This window comes from Pagrus pagrus (genome assembly GCF_965226575.1).
Source record: "Pagrus pagrus genome assembly, chromosome: 19".
NCBI classification, from domain to species: domain Eukaryota; kingdom Metazoa; phylum Chordata; class Actinopteri; order Spariformes; family Sparidae; genus Pagrus; species Pagrus pagrus.
Window position 1 is genome coordinate 7047564 of NC_140203.1, and position 20008 is coordinate 7067571.

Sequence of the window (20008 nt, forward strand, 5' to 3'; positions counted from 1 at the left end):
GGCTTCTATGGTCAATTAGGAGCGTATTATACGATTCTGAAGGTAGAGGCGGGTTGTTGAATAAGACTGTTTTAATGTGGACCGCCAATCTGAACCCCAATTGTCAATATAATAATCCCAGTGGACCAAAAACCCATTTGTCCAACAGCTTGTTGTCCCGAAAACAAAAGCCCACTCCTCTGAAGGTCCACTGTGCAGAAATACAAAGTCTGGCTGGAATTTTTGGCCTTAAATTCTCAGCGTATTTCATATTTTTGTCATATTTTAGTTTTGAAAGGTTATACCTTTTTTACTCTAAGTCTTGTTTAAAAGGCTTAAAAGAAAAGTTCACCCAAAAATGAAAGTCAGTATCTTCTCACCTCATGCCAATGGAAAATCGTTGCCGTTTCATAGCTACCAAAACATTTCTGGAGATTCACAGCAAACCTGAAGAAGATGAGGAATGATGTTTGAATGCATAAAAAACAACAACCGTAAAACCAAGAATGGCTCCATCTCAGTTCTCCTGAACCCTCAGAGCTGTAGACAAGCTGTTTGTAGCCATTTAATGGCTTTTTGTTTTTGTTTTTTACATTTTAAAACAAGCCCACGTCTACTTTGGTGGTTTAGTAGAGCGCTGCAACGCTGTTTTTCTGTGAAGCTCCGGAAATGTTTTGTGGACTATGAAACTTTACCTGACTTTCCATCAGGATGGAGGTGAGTAGATAATTACTACATTTTCACTTTCCGGTTGACTTAACCTTTAAAAGCGATCTCAAAATACTTCATTAAGTCATTAAAACCCCAAATGGGCCCACCTAAAGTGTTGATAATCATCATCTGGTGAGTACAATGTCACCAAAAACTCGCCCAAATGCAGTCCAGGATGATGAATGGACATTTTACAACCACTCTCTCATCAAAGTGTTTCCGTTTGTTTCTTGTTGTGTTCAAGTGATGCCCAAACATGTACTAGTAACTAGGCATCGTTCGCACGTGTGCATGTGGGTGTGTTACGTGAGGATGCCTGTGAATGGAAACCAGGTGCTTTTGTGCTTTGCCAAGACGGGCTTGTTGTTGCATCGTCAGCTCGGTGTGTCTAGAAGTAGCTTAATGAGCTCAGCAGGACCCCTCACATCAAACACTCCGCTAATGGCTGATAAACTCATTGGGCTCGGTCAGGCCGGACAACAAATGGGCACGTTTACGTTCGAGGCCCTCAGTGTGCTTCTCGGGCCCACCATTCAGAATCCAGGCCAAGTATTTTCATGAGATGTTAAGAGGAAACGGGCTTCTGCTTTATGGGAAGGCAATAAAACGTGAAATCCTTGACTGGTCAAAGGAGCAGCTTGTTTAAAAAAAAGAGAAAAAAAGACAGACTTATGTGAGGTAAGGAACGACAAAGGCAGATGGAAAGAGACACGCTGGTGTGATGTCATAACGTTTCCGTAAGAGTGAGGTTAGACGACAGGAAGAGTCAGCACCGGTGGGGTATAAAAAAACACCAGTGAAACGCACACCAAAGAGCTTATCAGGACAAATCAACAGTGATTTGCAGTGATCTACCTCGTATGGAAAAGGGAATAAATGTTAAACAGATGCTTGTGGTTCATTTGCACGTTGTTAACAACACAGTAGGTCGTCTTTCCTTTGAGTTTTTCTACAAATACTCTCCAGAGGACCTAAAAACTAATAACGTTGTACACATACAGTATAAGTTACTGCCCCGAGCTTACCTCAGCAAATCTTTGTGCTCTCCCTGCATTTATTCAACAAGACGAACATGTGTACAAAAGCCACTGCCAGGATGAGACAGGGGGAGCAAGAAAAAAGACCCAAGAGGCACATTAAGGTTTTGAGGAGTGAAGTTTAATGGGATCATGATTGTCTTTGTCAGAGGTCAAATATTTAATTGGTTTATGGGACAAAAAGCACAACCAGAGCCACTTCTACATTCACTCAGCCAACTAAAACTCTCTACATTAGATACACCATCAGGGCATAAAGCCCACATGAGCCACTTTTAGCAGCTCAGTCTCACGGAGGGTCATTACTTTTGACAAATGACAGACATTTTGCTTTTTCAAAGGTTGGGGCGAAAGGCTACCACATATTATCTTTCTCATTTCGTCTGAACACACTGTTCCCACCGAACCGTTTTCATCTCTTCCTATCAAAAGGATTTATTGTTCTTGCTGGGTGAAACTCCCTCTCTCCCTCCTTTTCTCTTGTATCTGGGCAATCTCCTCTCTGATTATGCTTTAGCTGGTTGAGATCAGTGTTACTCTCCGGGAGAGTAAAAATGACCTCAGTCTGACTCATTGGTCGGCATCCATCCGCTCCCCGGGCCCTACGACATGCACAGACTGACAGAGAGGTTGACAGAGTTAGACAGACATACAGATGAACAGAGAGACAGAGGGACAGACAGGCAGGGTCCTAAGGTTGACCCGTGACGAAGAAGGAAGGAGGCAAGTAAGTGCAGTAGAGAGGGCGGACTGTGACCTTATTGGCCAGACTGTTAGCGGATGAGGTCACTGGGCTACAGCCGACGTCACAGCGTACTAGTTGTCGAAGCGGCCAGTCGCTTTCCGATGTAGATCCTGAAAAGAGAAAGACGCAATCGATTAATGTCCACCCAGCTCGAAACACTTTGGATTTCTCGACGTGTTTAAGCTGTTTGAACGAGGCTGCAGTGAAATTAACGTCCGTATATGAAGAATTTGTAGGGTGGTGTCTTTTTTTCGACTCAAACCCATGAGCAAAAGTTGTAGGAATGCATTAAACAGTGTGTTTATCTGGTCTAACACAGCGGTTCTGAAGTCGCAACCACAGAAAAATCAGGATGCCGTTCACGTCTGAATAATGAGAACTTGCCAATTGCAAAACCCATCAGCTGTTAGAGCCACCAGAGGCAATGGCCAATGTTTCGGGGCTTCCGGTGTGGTCAGCAGATGCCGGATGACAAACATCTGGGCCAAGAATTCTGCTTCTGTGTTAACAGTCTGTTTCAAACACATTGAGTCACGTCTGTCGTACGTAATGTGCTATATAACTAAACTTGACTTGGTTAGCAACCTGAGATAGGAGAATGGAGTTGGAGACGACCTTCGGGCTGATCTCTATAAACAGGTATCTTACTCATGAGTGTAAATAAAACAATGTGTGACCAATGTGCTCCGTCTCTTTTGTCTCTTCTCCACTATGACCTAAGCCCGCTTAGACACGACTCTTGCTACAGACTACAAATAGAAACAAGACCGCTTCCGTAACCAAAATACCCCTTTTTTGTCAGTGTTTTAGGGGTTTATATTATATTTAATGTGTCTTTTTTTCTGTATTTTGTGGGCATGTAAACTTTAATGTCATCTCATCTCTTGTTATTTCTTTGTTTCATTATTTTTAAGTACTTTCAGAGTGTTTAAGCTAACGTTAGCATCTCTGTCCCGCTCTATATTGGTTTTAGGGAAGTCTGCATTCCAGAAACTGCCCCATTCATTTAATTACTCAAGCTAACATTTTTATTTGATCTTAAGTTTTTTCTTTTACTAGGACTAACTAGCTGCATGCTGTTTAATTCCTCTTTTGCTACATTTTCTTTAGCATGATAGCACTTAGCTACTTAGCCTAACACTTAGCCATCAAGTGCAAATTTAAGACCCTTCTACAGGGATGTAATTTGGAAACACGTCAGCTGGAAAAATTAAAAAGTCAACCACAGACAGTGTTTTAAATCGACTCACGGATCTCCCATTAATTAGCTGTCTAGCTATAGTTGATGAACTCTGCCAGCATCACTTGATATTTAATCCAGGAAAATGAATAGTTGCCAGCTAGAAATGAGAAGCTTCTTTTGTTTACCTCGCTCTGAAATCAAGAAGAAGTTGTTTCAAAAATGACTCAGAGGTCAGTCTCCTGTCGTTATATACCATGTGAGAACGACTATCTCGACAGGTGAGTGGGGCTTGCTACTGTCACAGTTAAGTCACATACAATGGGGGGGAAAAAAATGAGTCTATGTTTGTGTGTTCGTCTCACCCGACTCCAAGTGTGAGCAGGTGTGAAGCCAGCAGTGAGGGACCAAGGATGAGGAGGACATCGGAGGAGAAGATTCCCCTCTTCATCACCTCTGTCTTCCTAACGCTGAGGGAGCTCTGCTGCTTCGGGTGCTGAAACACAAACTCTCTGCAGAGAGGAAGAGAGAGGACGAGGAGCCCGAGATGAGAGATGCAGGGAAGAGGGAAGATAGAAAGTAAGAGATAAAAAAAACAAAAAGAAACAAAGTTAATGAGAACACAAGAGAGAAAACTCAGAATGCAAGGAAGGTAGCAGAGCTCAGAGAGTCTGAGACCATTAAGAGCTACTACCTGTCAAACAGACTTATTGTATTGCAGAAGATTAAATGTCAGGTGTGGCAGTGTAAATAAAAAAACAGGGTGATTCATGTGTTTCTCAACACTCAAAGGTGTAAACAAAACTTAAAACACAGAACTGCTGTCAAAGTCAAACTGAGGAGACACAACAGACAACAACTAAATCACAATTTTTTTTTTTTTGCGAGCAAAACAAACCTTTTTTTCAGCCGGTGCCAAAAACTAAAGCGCTGAATGTTTCTTTAATTAAACATGAACACATTTCGTTTGGAGGGATTTATGTAGGGTAACTTTTCTTCACAGTGTCTCCTCTGACAACTCGCACAGTAATGATGAGACTCACTGTGCCAACAAACTGTTACAGCACTTAACTAACCATAAAACCACAAATTGTTGTTTTTATGTACCGGTTTGTATGCGGATTAAACAAACAACATGTTAATTGGTGAGATTTAGCGGTGCTCGTAGGGTGAGTTTTGAGCTTGAGAGTGAGAGACTCGCTGTTTTCCACTGCTTTCACTCTTAGGCGAAGCCAAGCGAATCACTTCCTGTCTCCAGTTCCATGCTTAAAGGGCAACGCCACCAATTTTACACATTAAAGTGTGTTTACAGGTCTTGGGGAAATACTGCATATGTTAAAAAAAACAAAACAAAAAGTAGTAAAAAGCCTTTTGTGGCTCCAGAGAACGCTGCATGTAATCTGATAAATTGTCTCCAGTGATGTCACTCAGTGGCTATGTTGCATTGTGGGTAATGTAGGTGCCATGGTTTGAAAAGCAGGCCACTGGTCGAGCATTGCACCTTTATAACACAGTTGGACTCATTATGGACGGTTTCAAAACAAACGATCGTATTCTTCTTTCTTTTCGAAAACCTGGAGCCTACATTGCCCACAATGCAACTCCTCAAGACCTGTAAACACACTTTAATGTGTAAAATTGGTGGAGTTGCCCTTTAATGCACAAGAAATGCTACTTCTTCAAACTGTTACATACCTGTACATCTTCGCAAGTACTTATGAGTACTCTAACGTCTTATGGTCGTAATAAAATACTACTGCAAACATAAATAAATATAAAATAAAGTACAATGAATGACTTTAAATGAGCTGGCCTCACTTTGGTGGCATATTTTCAGGTCTACTGGACCAATCCCAGACCCAGTCAGTGTCTCCTCGTCGGTCAGCCTCCTCCTGCAACGTATCAGGGGTCAGATGAGGTAAAACAGTAGACAAGGAGGAGGAAGGAAAAGTCAACACACAGGAGAAAATCAGGTCAGAGACAGTGATACAATGCAAGCTCAGCACATGTGTATTGCTGGTATTGATATTCGCTTTGAACAGAAGTTCAAACGAGGAAATATCAAACAACACATCATTGAGCAAGAAGCAAGCGCTCACATGCAGCGCAAAACAGCAGAAAACTGGTCTGACTCTCTTGGATGTCAGTGGGTTTTTAAAAGAGACGGATTAACTATCGAGTGAGCAAGCAAGTAAATATCTCTGCAGGCTGCTTTTAAACTGGAGATGATGGCTGGAAAGTAGGAAAAGTGTCCAAAAATGTTCTCTGTGTTTCGGTAAATGGTCGACAATAATGTGAAATAATCACCACCAGTATGGTCCTTTCACAACAAAAATACATGTCTGTGTATTTTTTTTGTGTGTGACATATTTACTTAAGGGAAGATGAAGTCATTTGATTAATATTAACATGCCAGTCGCCGTGGTTACATGACAACATTTCTTCAATCTGATTGAAATCTTTCTGATTACAGATTCCAATTTAACGCTTTACATGGACACTAAACGAAGTGATCAGATACGATCTGCATTTACACGCCTCAAAGCCTTTAATCAGAATTGAACTTTTTTGACATGTGCAAAGTGGTTCTGCCGGCTGCGAGGCTGCTAATCTGCCGGAAATATAACAGAAGAAGGAAAGATGAGAAGTTTTCGTTCCAACTTTGTCGAGAAAATTCAACGCGTTAATTTTCTCCGTCTGTCAATAAAATTGACAAAGAACCCACTTTGTATTCTGGGAGCAATATTTGCGTTTCCGGTTCGGTGGATTCGTTTGAACATTTAGTTGTTTCGAGCCTTTCAAAGATTGAGGCGTTTAACAATCTTTAAATCACAAAAAAAACCCTCCACAGACTAGTTGTGTTTTGTTTTTGTCCCTCCCAACATTGGTGAACATGCGAAGAAAGAATTTATTTATGCAACCAGGGAGAAACGATCGGCTCAAGCGTTTACTTGTTAAAATGCACTAATATTTTTCTATTAAACAGAAGGTTATTGAAGGTTTACACTACTGGATCAGATCAGTTTCTATCAGTTGAGGTGGTGACATGAGGCTTTTATTCAGATTGGGCTATTATTCTGATAATTAGTGGAATACTATGGTCTAAACTCTGCTATCGTCAGGATAATGAATACCTGTATGGTGACACAGTCACTGTCCTGATCGCTGGAAGGTCTTTGGGAACCAGTGGACTGTGGAGTCCCCACCTGTGGAGGACTGCGGACCGGAAACAGACATTTACAATGTGGGTTTAGTGCGAAGCAATGAACACCGCCATTTAATAATTCTACATTTGGGTTAGAACAAACAAACACAGATAAAGTAAACACATATTGTGGAAAAACAAGCAGAGCTCCACAGAGCAGAGAACGAAACTCATTACTGTGCAAATTATTTTTACACCTCGCTGTGCAGCTCCAACCCCCCAAACCGCCGAACAAAACAACAAACTGAATCCACACAAACAGTCTGCACTGTTACCTGTCTCTACTCCTCTCACACTCAAGCTGTGCCTCCAGAAGGATCCTCTCCAGCTCCCCCTGCAGGGCGGAGGAGATGCTGTCCTCCGGCCCCGTCAGACTCTCCCTGCGGCTCACGGCTGCGATCAGCTCCTCCAGCTCGACCCAGGAGCCTGATGAGGAAACAAGACGAGCAGCAGAGTTTGTAATGATGCTCAGGCAGTCAGAGGAGGCAGAGAACAGTAGGGCTTCGTGCACATATGTTAGTCTGCAATGAGCCAGAGAGGAGTCGTGATGAGGAGAGTGAACAAATCTATGGCCTTAAAATTGAGTGTTTGCATAGAGTGGATCTGTCACTGGACTCAAATTATGGCATTAATCACATATAAATCAACTATCAGCTGAAGTATATTGAGCAGATTTGAGAAAATAGTGCCACTCTGCCCCCCCATCACATGTTTGTGCACTACGTAACTTCAGTGAGAGGGTCGGATCACAGCGTTACATACATGTTCACTTCAACATGCATGTTTTCAACACATAACATTGTTATGACGTCATGAGTTTTGTTTGTAGTTAGCACCTACATTACATCTGACAAACTGTTACAGACCTGGTGTTTGTATTTACGACAGTGGTGTTGCACTCAGAAACTGTGGGGGGCGCCAAATCACACAAAATGCCAATTTCTACATAATGTTGCTTTAAGTACAATTTTGAGGTAGGCCTACATGTAAGCATTTGCTGCTACTTCCACTCCACTACACTGTGGAGGCAAATATTGTACTTTTAACTCGCTACGTTTATTTGATAACTTTAGCTACTAGTTACTTTACATATTCAGACTATTATTCATTTATTATTATTTTGCCTTTAAAAATTATTTCTCTGATAAAAGACTTCGATTTTTGCTCGGGGCTCACTCAGTCAAAATTCTGACGACAAAAGATGTAGTTTGGCGACTTCATGATGTAACAAAAACATGATTGCTGATGAAAATCCTTCTCATGTCACTCACTGACATATCCATCTGGAGTTTCCCCATAAATTATAGCAACAGGTGACCAAAGGAAATGGACCACTGCCTTGAATAAAACGATGGATTCCTCTGGGTTCGAACAGTGTTGGAAACATTTTGTATGTAAATACACTCCCCCAAAAATATATTTTAATGCAGAAATGTTTGTTTTTTCCCTGATTATTCCTTTGTATTGTCAAAATCTTTGGTTCTTTTGTTTGTCATATTTCTAGCAGTGTTTTTAAATCACTGACCCCTGCAGCTTGCGTTGTCCCCAAGTAACCGATTAATCCTATTCTGAGGCGAGTGGACTCATTTGAACCATATTAAAACGTTACAGCATTGCTGTGAAGTGGACAGTGAGTGGACAGGTGTGCGCGCTGACATATGGTGACTTATAAGCGGCACCACAGATGTCCTGACGTGACATCCGATGACCTGAGAGACGCCGAATGCAGGACGGACATCCGGCTGGATGCTGCTCTTACACACACACGTACTAAAACACACACGCGATGAACTCAAGAGTCCGATTCCCTCTTTTATCAATGAGTGCCGGACACACACACAGCACATGAATGAATGGACGCAGGTTCACCGAGTACATGAGCAGGAAGCGATTGACTCATGCACACACATGCACACTGGTGTGTATGGCGTGCACACATACCCAGAGCCAAACAGTAGGGCAGGGCTAACTCAGGCTGACAGCATGGTTGCTTACGTAAGATCTTATTTCTGTTAGAGATTAGCCATTCACCCTCTCTCCCATCCTCCCCTTGTTTCTCTCTTGTCATGCTGCCTGTATCCCTCTGTGACACAGGCAGCATTTACAAAATGTCAACACCTCATCTGCCTACCAAAGTATCACTTGTCATCGCTCTAATCTTCACTTTTTTTGGGTTTATGACACTGCAACAGCAGCAAGAGAGGGTAGAGACATGAGTGGGAACAGAGCTGGAGGGAGGCAGGGGTGAGGGAGGGGGGGCGAGGGAAACTGTGCCATTGCCCTAGTTATTTTTCAACAGAGGGGAGTTATGACATAACAAGCGCCTTGTTGCCTGACTTATCTATCTGTCGCCATTCTGCGGCACTAAATCAGTTTCTATGGTGCAATCCTGTACACATTCATCTGTGCCACTGCCAAATCAGCTTTATGTAATGTGGACGAGCGCTCGACGCTAAAAGACTCAATGAACTGCGGCGCAGCGCAATCATTTCTGATTTCTCGGGCTATGAACGTCAGCTTCTTCTCGCCGAAGGGAGGGCAGTCAGATTGTTCTGGGAAAACGTGTTTTTTCTTGACTCAGATTTATATTTTATTCGTCTTTTTCCTCGCATGATTTACAGACGAAGAGGCTGAGTGGTTACACCGAAATGATCCGAGAAATGCCTCTTGTGTATGACATGAACCACAAAGGAGCATTTTCCTGTATGAAATTGACAACAAAATAACTTTAAGTGTGTTTCCGTCCACCTTTGTTATGCTCTTTTTTTAACTTTACAAGTAAATAATGTCGTTCATGAAGAATGTCAACTTACGTAGCATTGCTAACAGTGTTTATACTGTTAACGGTGCAATATTTCTGCAATATTCTGCTGTTGTTTGTAGCATTTACTATGTAGCACATATGTTACATAATGCAATAATCCATGTTATCTTCACTGTAGTTATGGTTTAGGACAAGGCACATGTTTTACATCTCTATTTCTGGTAGCAATTTGATTTCAGAATGTCAATACATGTATATCGTTGCAACATATTATAGTTTAAAGGTACGCTATGCAACTTTTTATGGGCCTATGAACAGAGACGGGGTCTTGATACTAGGAAGAGCAGTTTGCAAGACCTAACATGAGTTTTAAACCTACTTTAAAGGCACATTTTTACATTTGAATTTGTAAACAATAGAGCAAAACAGGCTTATATTTGGATTTAGGATGGGGTGAGTTACAGTTATTTTATACTATTTATTTGTATATTTTATTTTTACTTACTGTACTCCTGTTTCTGTTTAAAGGGGCACTATGAAGTTTGGATAAGACATTTTAATATTTACAATCGTAAGGAGGTAATAATACAAACTCAGAAATATTTATTTTGCCATAAGTGAATAAACAAGCTGTTCTCAGAGGAAAATAAGGTCCTCATAACAGTGTTTGAAGCTGGAAAGGTGGCAGGGTCCACCAAATATAAACAAAGTAAAACAGTACTAAGACGTGTTGTCCTTTAAGGTCAGTTTGTTCATTTAGTTTATTCAGTTATGAAAACCAAGAGTTTATTTATTTAGTTTGTTGAGGAATAAAAAAAAATAATTCGATGAAGATCTTTCTCTTCTGATTAAAATATCTTCCAAAACAACATAGTGCACCTTTAATGACAATAAACAGAAACAAACAGGCCTCATTTTCACAATGATTTTCATACTGGGAATTTAATATTTGGAAATTATCCTGAGCATCTGTTTCTTTTATTCCTTAAAAAAAAGAGAGAGTTTTCATACGGGCACACGTCAGCAACATAAATGTCGATACCGATGTATTTGTTATAGGTCAATATCAGCCGACAACATCGCCCAACCGATATATTGGTCGGGCTGTGCTTACTCTTGTACATCGTCTAACATTAGTTGGTGGACATGTGGATTAATTCACTTTAGTTTTTATGGAAATTATATTAAAATATGGATGTAAACTTGACTAACAACCATCCATTCAGTAGATCTTAGTTGAAAAACACCACACGCTCCACTCCCGATGGTCACAATCCAACATCCAGGAGGAAATCCACGATCGGCTCCCTTTTTGAAGTATAATCCTCAACCCCCCTTACATCATTTTCATACGGCCCCTCGGTGCCCTGCTCTCCATAACATTGCACCACATGTTTTTACCCAGCATCCCTTGTGCCAAGCAATGTGCACACAGCACAGTGGGGCTATAAGCGTCAGGAAATCTCCACATCTTAATTGGCTTACAGAGATACAAACAGGTGAGTCAGGGAATCCGTTTACACAATGACACTGTCAGTGGCAACAACAATGACATGTATTAAAACTGACAGTGCCTTTCTTTCCTGTGTGGCTGCTGCTGCTGCTGGCACCATGTCTGCAGCTGCTGTTTGATATCTGCACATCAGTCCTGTTAACACACTGAGCTGATGCATGGAGGGTATGGGAGGGGAGGGGAGGGTAGGGGGGGTCATTGCTCACATTGTTTATATTTCTATTTTCAAAATAAAATGCAATGATGTGCACACACATGGCAGCTTTCACACTGATGCTGGTTAGCTGTTTAGCAGCTGCATGTGAGCAGAAAAAAAACAAAAACAAAACACCTACGTCATGGCTGTGGAGGTAAACAAAACAAATATGAGGCTACAACAAGGAGGAGGACAACGGCCTGGTCCGTGCACCACCACCACCACCACCACCAACACTCACCGTAGAGTCCGTCCTCTGGTGTCTGCGAGCCGGACAGAGACATGTCTGAGCGCCGCGGGGTGCTGGATGGAGGCAGAGAGAGAGATGCTGATACTGAGCGAGGAGGACAAGCAGGTGCAGACGGGCTCCTCTCCTGTGCGCGTTTCTCTCAATCACTCTTGTGTTTGTTGTAGTCTAAAAAGGACACAGGGCACCGACGCTGCGCTAATCCTCCTCCTCCTCCTCCTCCTCCCCCCTGCCCTCCTCTCCCTCCTCCCCCTCCCTTTCCCCACGTGTCAGGAGCGAAGAGGTAAACAAAACAGGCTCACAACAACAACAACAACAACAGGGTGCATGAGGCAGCAGCAGGTGAGCGCCCTCAAGTCTGCCCCTCAACCACCAGCCACCAGAAAGATTCATTAAAAACAAATATTGATTTACAAAAAAGTGATCTAAGATATAAGATTATCTGTGAGCTGTAAAGTGCTTATGTAAGAAACAGTTTTATAATACACGTTTGATACACAGACAGCGCTTTATATCCTACATACCACACACTCGGTCTTCTCTCAGCTCGCTGTTGATGATGTTACATCATCTGTTGGAGCTGTTACAAAACTGGAGGGATGAAGTCAGGTCAGTTTTATGGTAAGATTGGGTAACTCTGCCTTCTGTAAGTGGTAAGTCATGGGTTGGGTTTCTGGTTTGGGTTTCCAGCTTTACAGATTTCCGTCAGGCTGGTCTTTATCCTTTATATCTGCTGATAAAAATAGTTAATCAAACTAATGGATGTTGGGATGTTTCAGTGCTTCTGAACTTGATGATTGTTTATTGCTTCTTCACTTCTAACTAACTGGAGGGGAGTCGCAGGGTTTTAAAGGTCCCATATTATACTGTTTTTCACCAATTTCACACAGCTGTCAGAGGTCCAACAACACTGTATTTGAAATGTACTGACCCAAACCCATCCGTGGTCCTGAGTATCAGCTGTCTGAAAGTCGCTCAGGTGAGCTCTCCTGAGAGCAGCTGTTTCTGCGCCTGCACCTTTAATGCTAATGAGCTCCGTCCTGCCACGCGCCCCTCTCAGGGAGAGGATGCGGCTGACGCTAGCGGTAGCATGTGCTAATGTTTACGGTGGATATATCACTATGGCTCGCCGAGATGCTGTCGTTCAACCACACCAGTTTGACCCAGAATCGGACCCAGAAGCAGAGGCTCAGAAAAATACAGACTCTGCGGCAGCAGCAGGACTCCCCGACACAACCGCCCGGCTCCCATCCCCCACTGACCCGCAACAGGTAACGTCTAAAAACAGCTAGCGAAAGCTGTGTTTGTCTCCAAACTCTTGGACACTGTCCGCATAGTCTCTGTCTCCAGTCTGCACATGTTTCCAGACTTTTCACTGTGACAACCAAGCTCCCTCGTAATATTATTAACATTAAACTCGCTTCAAACGCCGTTGCATAGCGACCGAAGCGGAGCTAACTAGTTAGCCAATTTCAAGCTGACGTCACCAAACTCGTAGGCAACTGTAAATACTATCAACACGTGGCGACACTTACCTGTGGCTCGGGTGCAGTTGCTGGGTCCGTCTGGTTGGGACTGATCCTTTACGAGGGTCAGTGTCGAGGCAAAGCCAGCTTTGTACTGACCCTGTCGTTACGTCACGACAGGAGCTGAGTCTGAACAGCCTGTAGGAAACTTGTTTCACCAGTGGGTGGGCTGCAGAGACCATGCAGGACTGGTTTGCTTTCCTCATTCTGGGAGTTGGTGGGCTCAGGGAGGTCCAGTTTATATATGTAGACACCAGAGAAAACGTGTTTTTCCATAATATGGGACCTTTAAACTCTGTGTGGGAGTGACCTTACAGAGTCATTAAAGCCACTTGTGGGTCGTTGACCCAACCGGCCTTCATGTGGGATGTTAGGGCTAGGTGAGCTCAGGTGTGAATGGTTTTTAAGCTGTCTGGGGAGGGAACTCAGCACAGCTTTGTCAGTGGGTGATAGGTAACGTCGTAGGCCACCTCCTCTGTCCAAAGATGGTCGTTCCAGTTTGACATAGATGGATTATTGTACTCCACTTTCCACCTGTCTTCTTCACTGGAAGTATTTGTGTCATTCGCCGAGCTTGAATTCACGCAAAATATTTGCGTCCTTGCACTCTCTTTGTATGCAATCTGGACGTGAGTTCAACACAAGTGAACTTTGCAGAGCGAAGTTGCAGCGACAACCAACAGCAAAGACGTGTGTGTGGTTGACCCCTCGAACTGAGCTTCAGTTTGGTGTGCCTCACTTCCTGCTCTGCCCAGAGTCAGCACTGGGAGGTGACGGCCAGTTGCCTCAATAGCAACACCATGTCCCGTCTTCTTCATATACTCACAGTATATTTCCCAGAAAAGAAGCAGTTTTAATTTTGTTATGGACCAAATTGTTGGTTGAGGGTTGTTTTGTCAGGTTGTCGCTAAAACCATTGGAAAACGTCCTCTGAGGACCATGATTGTCAATATAAAATTTAATGAACAGCATGAACACTTTTATATAAAAGATGGAGATGAATATGCATGAAGATAATATTAAAAGTAAAGACACGTGTACTCTTTTCTTGAGGTGAAAGCACATCCACTTACCTGGAGCTACCAGAGCTTCATGATGATCAACAAAACAGTGAAGTCAAACCAAAAGAGCAAAGACATTATATAAATAAATACAGTATTTATGCCTTTAGCCTTCATCATTGAAGTGCATCTTGAAACTGAAGACACTGCTTTTTCGAAGCATTTATTGCGTGTGTAGTAAAAAAACCCAAAACTTAAAGATATGTCACTGGAATAAACAACAAAATTAAAAAAATATTTCAACAAACACATGCAGTAAATGTGGTCTGTTTTTGTTCTGTGATTGTTTAGATTTTCCTGAGCTAACGTTGGATCCCCGGGCTGAATTATTATTCCAGTCCAGCCCCTGCATAACTCCACTGTCGAGCAGTACACATCATTTATTTGTCAGGTTCATGGATGGATTATGATCCAATGAGCCCCTGGGCACAGACACGGAGGCAGGCCTGTGTCGTTTTCAGCCGCTTCGCTTCTCTTTCAGCGACATTTTGCAGGTCATCCATTACTCTTAACTGCTGCTGCTGCTGCTGCTGGTTGAAAACTACACCTGAACTAAAGCATTTTGTTACAGTAATGACAAAAAGAGGCTGGCACGTCGATTTATTTTCAAAAACATTTTAAGGTAAAATGAACCTTCGTCCTCGGTGTCATCAAAAACACATAACAAACAAAGACTTTCCTCTGAAGGGCGACCATTAGACCCACCTGTTTTTATAACTAATACTCATGTAGAAAACAGTGTTATGGCAGGAATGCAGGAATGGGACACTACAATTCCTGGTTTGTGTCCAGTCTGTGGTTAGTTTCAGGCAACGTGAGCACTTTGGGTGAGGTTAGACTCAGTTTATCACTCTTGGTTGGTCCTGTCTAGCTCAGAGATGATAAACACCTGTATGTTTTCATCCACAAATCCCTTATTGGACGATCACCACCCGACATAACAGCTATGCTGTCCTGGACCACGGGAGCCTCTCAGACTCACTCTAACTGTCCTATACTTCGAGTCCTGTGGGTTTATTCTGAACTTGGAAAATCTGCCTCTCTATCCCTGGACAATTCAGATGATAATCACAAAACACTTCAACTCAGTGTGCAGTTGTTTTCGCTGAGTATTGTTCTTTTGAAATGTTTTAACTGCATATTTTGGTGTATCTCGACATCATTGCGAGGCTTAAATAAAGGTCTGAATGAATAAAAGGGTTAGGGAAAGATCTTTTCTGTTTATGAAACAGTCACGAATCTAAAGGATCAGCTTTGGTTAAAGGGGCTTAATGTAACGGTATTAGTTTACATACATTAATCACTTTTTATTGGTCATATGTGAGTGGACTGTAACGTGACATGAAAAATGAGACCTTCCCCCGTCTCTCACGGTTGCCTATACAAGCCCGATGACGATTTGTTGAAGTAGTTGTTGTAATGCTGCTGGACTGTGGGTTTCTTTGTGAAGGACTGGGATCGGATTTTCTGCGACAGTCCAAAGGATGTGTCTGTATGCATGCTGTCGAGTGCCTCGTCTAAGTGCCTGCCTCTGCTCCGCTGACAGAGAGCAACAGTAGCTAACGTTAATTTAGAAATGGAGTCCACTAACATAAACTAACGACCGGCTTCCACCACAACACAGAAGTCCCACAGAGCCCATTGAAGGTTAGAGATAGATTGTGATTTCAGTTATTCTGCAGGATTTGTGTACATGGACAGAATTTGTATTATTTGAAGTTGTGCTGTCATGAAAAAAAAATGTGTCCATGAGCAGGAATTCAGTAGATTAAGTGTCTTTTTATTGTGACAATACTTCTATTTTTCAATACTTGAGGTTATGTTGAGCGTGACAGCAAATCATCAGCCTCTGCACACATCAGTACTCTTGTTTATCCACATATATCATGAAATTCATCAACTACCTGACATTTTGCCCCTCCAGTCTTTAGAGTTTCTCCTCCTTCCTTCAATCACACATGGGTAAGACAACCGCAAAATGTGAAAAGACTAAAATATGGAATAAAAAAAACGTATACTCACCAGTACTCATAGATATAAACGGATATGTACACAAATATATGTGTCAATGTCAAAAGTCTGCCACAGGAGAACAATGTAGTCCATATCTTCGTAATGTAACATTTCACATCTGAGTTATATAACTTGATTTTACTTCTCCCAGTGCCTCGGACAAGGTGTCAGTTGTAATTCCCTTTGCACCGTTGATTCGAGTTATAGAGACTTCCAGAGAGATAATGTCTAATAATAAGAGACTCCATTGAGAAATCTGAAGTCTATGTGGAGCCTTCCACCTTAGTCCTTCACTTTTCGGTGGCTGTCAGACCGAAAAATAGAAGGTGACAGAGATCTTCGACTTTTACGTTACTTTCACATTTTCACATTCAAATCATCTTTCCTCGTCGATGCATAAATAGATTAAACTACAACCTGTTTTGAAAAAAATAAACCTCTTCACCTCTCTGGTCTATGCAAATTGTCCTCATTAAAGATCTTTCTCGCCGCTGTTCAGATGTGTGTCTGTTCGCAGGCCAAATTATTCCGAGTTCATCTGTTATATTAGAAACAGTAATGCTTACTATAATAAAATTAGTTTAAGCTCATTGCCAAAATCTAGAAAATATTAAAAAACGCTCTCCCTTTTTAATCTCTGGCAGGCTGCAAAAGGCTGGAGAGCCTTTGATGTGTGCCTTAAAAACATCAAATGAAATGGACCAAAGCAGATCAGGATGTTCATGGTTGCTGCATCATCACTTTATCAGCATCACATACCTGGAGAACATGTGAGAGCCCGGCGCTATATTTAAACATTTCTTTAATGAATTAGATCAAGAAGTGTGTTTCAGATCTCTCTGTTTGTGTCGAATGAGCCCTGCGGCCAATGATTCATCTATTTCTGTGACATTCCTTTAAGACGCTTGGCATCGGTGACATCAGCAGCGCACAGACTCAGTGCTGGATTTCATTCATGTAGCCGAGAGCAAACAGAGACATAACGCAGGAGGATGCGCCTCTCATGCAACAGCAGTGCTCATCATTGTAATGTTTATACCCTTTTTTTGCGTTAGTGATTCAGTGAACACAAAAACAACAGGAGGTCAAATGAGATATTTGCAGGAAACACTTTTTTTCTTCCCTGAATCATTTGGAAAGTGAACCCTTGCCTGATACTTTAAGAACAACATCACCACCTGGTGGAGAGAGCCACCAGAAAAGCACATGTCTTGAGGCAATTTTATGTACCGGCAGCATCGAAATGAAAACTTTCATGTTGCTCAGCTCCGCCGTGATTGAACTACGACTGCGTTAGATCCTCTAAACTTTTCTGCAAATCACTTTCCAAGACTTATCCGAGGTGGACACGAAGACCGAGCGCTGAGAATGATGCAATGCATTGTTAGTGCCTTCTGATACATAGCAGCAGCCAGAAACCTCTCCACTCTCACAGTCTATCTTCTCACCCATTTATTATGTTGCCAAGCGGCATTTCTCTTCTGACCTCCAGCCTTGTTTCTAGACAAGGGGACAGACACAGAAAGTCATTAATCGGCCCAGAAACAAAGCAGCAAAGTTCTCTCATCCATCAAAGGAACTTAAGATCTTTGACAATGTCCTGGGCCCGGCTCAGATCAAAGAGGGAAATGCCAGCTGTACTCGGTCCGGCAAATGGCTGCCAGCCGTGCTCATCCATCATGCTTGGAACTGAGATAGCAAAATAATAAAATCTTTTCAGGTAATGGCCACAGTTAGATCTCACTATTAGACACGTCCCCTAAACTACAGCCTTGTATTAGGCTGTGATGGATGACTTGATCCGAGTGTACATTAAAGGATCTGCTTAAAATTCACCTTTCTGCAGCGGGTCACACACAGAGGCTGATTAATGAGTGCCAGTGAAACTAGTGCTGGTCTTTGGTGGCTCTGTGGGCACTCCGAAAACACAGTCTGATTGGCTATATGCAGGGAGCTTTTGGATTATTTTGATGAATAATAATTACATTTCCCGGGCTCGCCCCGAGAGGATGAGGGCTGATTCATGTGGACACACAAAGCCAGGGAAAGAGTGAGATGAAAATAGATTAAAAACAGCTACGATGTGCACTACAGACACTTTAATATGACATGTTGGCCATTTGTAGGAGAACAAGACACACGTTTACATGCTATCGGCTCTGTTAGACTGCATGAGGCACAGCAGTGATTTTAGCTAAATGCAAACACCAGTGTGCTAACATGCTAACCATTATGCTACCAGTATGATGCTACACAGGCTCCAGGTATAGGTATAATTTAATTAGCTATTTAGTTACAGAGAGTGGCAGTGATGACATATTTCTGTTGGCTAACCAGAAGTTAGCGTTGCCCTGGTTCCCTCAACAAGAAGCCTATGGGATTTTTGAATTGGGAAGATGGGCTCTGTAGCAAACACAAGTTTATGATACTTACACATTTTGTTCAGCAAGATAATTAAATAGATAGATAAGTTCTTCACAGATTACCACACAATTTAATGATTTTTGAAGCGTAAACTCAATTGCCAGGAGTAAAAAGCTAACGTCAGGGTATGCTAGGCTACACCACCAACTTATTGGACAAATTATATTTTCGACCTGATGATGGCGCTAGATCAGTCAGAGCCTAATGAGGATATGAATATCTGTAACAAAGTTCATGACAGTCGATCTAATAGATATTAAAACATTGCACTCAAAACCACATTTATCAACTTCATGGTAAAATTCAGAGGATCACCAAATTATTGGTTTTATCATCTGAAGACCATGAGTTGTTGATATATTTCATTCTGACTGACCAAAGTTGTCTTCTAGCAGACTAAAACATATGTTTATGATATTTTAAATGATCAATCTGTATTGATCCCAATAAAAATATATTACAATGATATGACAATGCTATCTTATCCACTGTGTCCTGTAAACATCTCCAAAACACGACTTTTCAGTCTTGTTTCAGTTCCCCCTTCCCCGTCCTGTCCTCGTGTGTTTCCCGCCACTGTGATTTTCTGCCCTGCCCTGATGTGTTGCACCTGTGTCCATTATCCCCTCCTGCCCTGTGTATAGTCTGCGGGCTCCCCTGTTGCCAGTTTGTCTTTAACTCTTAGTAGCGAGCGTTCCAGCATTCCTCCTCCTTTTCGTGTTTTTGACCCTGTTATGGATACTCTGCCTTTTGCCCAGCCTTGTGATCTGTTTGCCTGATCTTTTTTGGATGTCCTGTGTACCGACCTTTTTTGGCCAGTAACCTCGATTTTAAGAAAAACCCTGAAATATGCAAGAAGTGCATCATATGATCAGTGAATATATGCCTCTTAAAATGCTGTGATGGTAATTGATATGGTTTTGAAATGGTATTTTCCAAATATCTTTGAAGGAGAAAACAACAGTATGAGTCTAATGCGGCCTGTTAGCATTCTCATCTCTGTTTCATCTCACCCAGCCATGTGTGGACAGCTGCTGTCTGTGCCTTGAAGTCTCTAAAACTATAAAGAACTATGTTTTTTAACTCTCCTAAGATGCCTTGACCTTCACACAACTCCACTATAATCACCAGTGGGACAGTTGAGATGGTGGAGAGCTTCAAACGTCGTCAAAATATAATGGACGGTAAACTAAACACCACCTATAAACACTGCCAGAGGAAACTCTTTGTCGCCTGTAAACTCAAGGTCCTCTCTGTAGCCGATAGACGCCTCCTGTTTGGAGTCTGTCCTCCTTTCATACTCCTCCACCGCTCCATCTGCTGCTTCAACAGGCTGACGGTCTCCAACAGCCTCAAACATGCACTGATTCTGACATCACTCGTCTTTCAACTCTCGCAGACGTCAAA

General features: G+C 42.2%; 2 protein-coding genes across 2 annotated transcripts in view; one reads left to right on the forward strand and one right to left on the reverse strand.

Moving 5' to 3' along the window:
* Positions 1 to 1826: 1826 nt before the first annotated feature.
* LOC311275378 (BCL2/adenovirus E1B 19 kDa protein-interacting protein 3) lies at positions 1827 to 13148 on the reverse strand. Its single transcript, XM_084383894.1, has 7 exons — positions 13113 to 13148; positions 11572 to 11633; positions 7133 to 7283; positions 6787 to 6868; positions 5471 to 5544; positions 4018 to 4164; positions 1827 to 2582 (listed from the first exon to the last, which is right to left on the reverse strand). Exons 2-7 carry the CDS (start codon positions 11612 to 11614, stop codon positions 2534 to 2536), a joined length of 546 nt encoding a protein of 181 aa, XP_084240020.1. The 5' UTR covers positions 11615 to 11633; positions 13113 to 13148; the 3' UTR covers positions 1827 to 2533.
* The window catches only part of LOC311275377 (uncharacterized protein), a 49962-nt gene continuing 42694 nt past the window's right edge, over positions 12741 to 20008 (forward strand). Inside the window, exon 1 of the mRNA XM_084383890.1 lies at positions 12741 to 12848. The gene's annotated coding sequence lies outside the window, so the exon portion shown is untranslated. The remainder of the gene's footprint in view (positions 12849 to 20008) is intronic.